At 39.4% G+C, this 2,500-nt stretch overlaps 1 protein-coding gene across 1 annotated transcript in view; it reads left to right on the forward strand.

Moving 5' to 3' along the window:
• The first annotated feature begins 6 nt into the window (after positions 1 to 6).
• LOC138025194 (uncharacterized) overlaps positions 7 to 2,500 on the forward strand; it is a 17,782-nt gene continuing 15,288 nt past the window's right edge. The window contains exons 1-2 of the mRNA XM_068872387.1: positions 7 to 16; positions 176 to 385. Coding sequence (XP_068728488.1) covers positions 14 to 16; positions 176 to 385 — 213 coding nt within the window. The 5' untranslated portion in view covers positions 7 to 13. The remainder of the gene's footprint in view (positions 17 to 175; positions 386 to 2,500) is intronic.

Below are 2,500 nucleotides of genomic sequence, written 5' to 3' on the forward strand. Positions count from 1 at the left end.
CACTAGTGAAAACATGGTATGTCATTTTTATTTCATCACGGAAGTGTACGTAAATCTCTATACTTATGTAATAAGAAATGATATGTTAATCTTAATTTCTAGGAAATTACGTATACGGTAACTATACCTTATTTTCTCAGAAAAACCTAATTACCTTCCTGAATTTTAATTCCAGCTAAAACCAAAGGAAGCGTGCGATGAAACAGCAGAGGTAAGCAATTCATACAGAAAGGAAGCCGCTAAAATCACGGATTCAAAGCAACCGAGTGAAATGGCGGATATCAAACACGAACTCAAGAATGTTATCTTCAACAGAAGACTTGCAAAAGGTTTGGACCATCTGGAGATTCCAACAACACCAGCTAACAAACCAACAGTAGAGAAGGTATGCTAGTTTACATTAAAAAAATTAAGAGTAATGCGATGCTCTTAAGTGATAAGCTGTCGAGTCACTTTCTTTTTCAGTGTATACATAGTAAGCCTTGAGACTGACTTTCATTTTTAATTAGTTGATATAAAATCGCTGTATTCAGTGTTGAAAAGAGGGAAAAACAGTATGATTATGTCACGACAACTTTTGTTCGTACTCCCTAAGACACGGCTTTGCAATGATCTCAGATGGAATGATTACAATAACAGTAGTATGAGGGCGATAGCGGATAGTTCATCGTGAAATGTATGTCAACTTCTGCTTCACTGCATACAATTCAAATTATGATACAAGAATATATTATTCACCCGTAAATCATGAGAAGACATTGCATAAGTATTTTATCACATGCCTCTCCTGGGACAACGTCGATGATAAATATAAAACAACAGAATTTTTTAAGACAACCTTTTTTCATGATGTCGGTGGAAGATATTAAAAATGAAAATTCACGGTGTAGTGTTTTTGGATTTAAAAAAAATAATAAATAAAAAAATAAGTGAGACGTTTACCAGCTTTTTTAATTAATGATACTGGGAACTCCAAAGAACATTTATTCCCGCGAACACTAACGACTCGTGATAGGGCAAATGATGTGCTACAGGTTTCTATTTGCGGGTGCTCTCACCATTGCGCCATCCCTGCGCATGCTCAGTGAAGTTCCAGCTTTTTCTCTGTATCTATTTCTGAGGTCTTTCCAAGCATTCGTGTTATAAGAAAGACATTGCTAAGACCGTTTATCACGACTCCGAAATCGTTTCGGTCCTGTTAAACCACTTCAAAACCTACGATCCGTTCAAGGTGGCCTTTTCTCTAAAAACGTTTTTAGGATAATACTAGAAACAAACGTGAATATTGTGCCTTAAACCCATTGACTTCTGGGGGTTCCCCATTGACGAGTGAAATCATCTGGCGTTAGAAAGAGTAAAATAATATATAGGATTTAGCCAAGCCTAAAAGCGGAGCTCCCGGCTTCTTTATTCTTACTGGCTGTAGGATTAGTGAAAGTAAAAGGCTTTGGAACTGTCGGCCTTTTGGTTTTCCTGGATATTGCTTAATTATGTCATTTTCTTCGCTGCCTAACTAGTGAATTCCACGGTTAATTTAACCTGAAAACCGACTGATCGCATGAATCACGAAGGGATGAGTGTGAAATCGGTTTTTCCAGCGAAATCTACTGTCGAATTCACCAGTTAGGCAATTAATTTTTCTTGAATCGCAAGAGTTTGAAAAGAAAACAAGCAAATCCTCAGCAAGCGAACGGAAAAGGAAAGAAGCCATTTCAGAGTCGACTGTCAAAAGCCAGCGAATAGGAATCACGCTAAAATTAGAAATCACAGACGTACTATAGCTCGTGATGTGACAGATCGTACTTTATTTAGGGCCCATTTACATGGAAAGAGGATGATCCTAGTGCCAGGATCATCCTAGAATCTTCATTTGGTTTACATGCAAAAACGCGGCTCCTGGGATCAACTCTTAATTTGGTTTACATGAAGTTTACATGCAAGAATCTGTGTTCAGCGCGGTTGCAAAGCAAGATGGCGGGCGAAAAGGACAAAAAGTTAGTTTTAGGAGTTCTTCCTTATTTACTCGCTTTGATAACCGCCTTTCAGCATCAATTTGCCATTATATACAACTTGATATTTCAAACACAGCAACAGCGAGCTATGATTCTCCATCTAAGTCACACTGCCACCATTTCAAGGTTTCAAATAGCGAGGAGGAAGATCAGACGTGGACCTGTTCGCAGATTATGGCGAGCACCAGGACGAACGGAGGAGTGGTGGACAAATCTATGGACAGGCAAGCTACCAGACCACGAATGGAAAACAAACTTACGAATGACACGTGCCGTCTTCATGTCTGTGGCTGACGAACTGCGTTACTTTTTGGAGCCCCGTGAAGACTGTCCGAGACGTGGTGATGTGCTAAGTGTTGAGAAGCAGCTAGCAATGACACTTTATTACTTGAAAGATCAGGGGTCTTTGCGAATGACTGCTAATAGTTTGGGCGTGGCAATATGCACCCTATCTGTTGTGTTGCGAAAGGTGTGTACATGGAACTGGT

The sequence above is a fragment of the Montipora capricornis genome, chromosome 12 (genome assembly GCF_036669925.1).
Source record: "Montipora capricornis isolate CH-2021 chromosome 12, ASM3666992v2, whole genome shotgun sequence".
NCBI lineage: Eukaryota > Metazoa > Cnidaria > Anthozoa > Scleractinia > Acroporidae > Montipora > Montipora capricornis.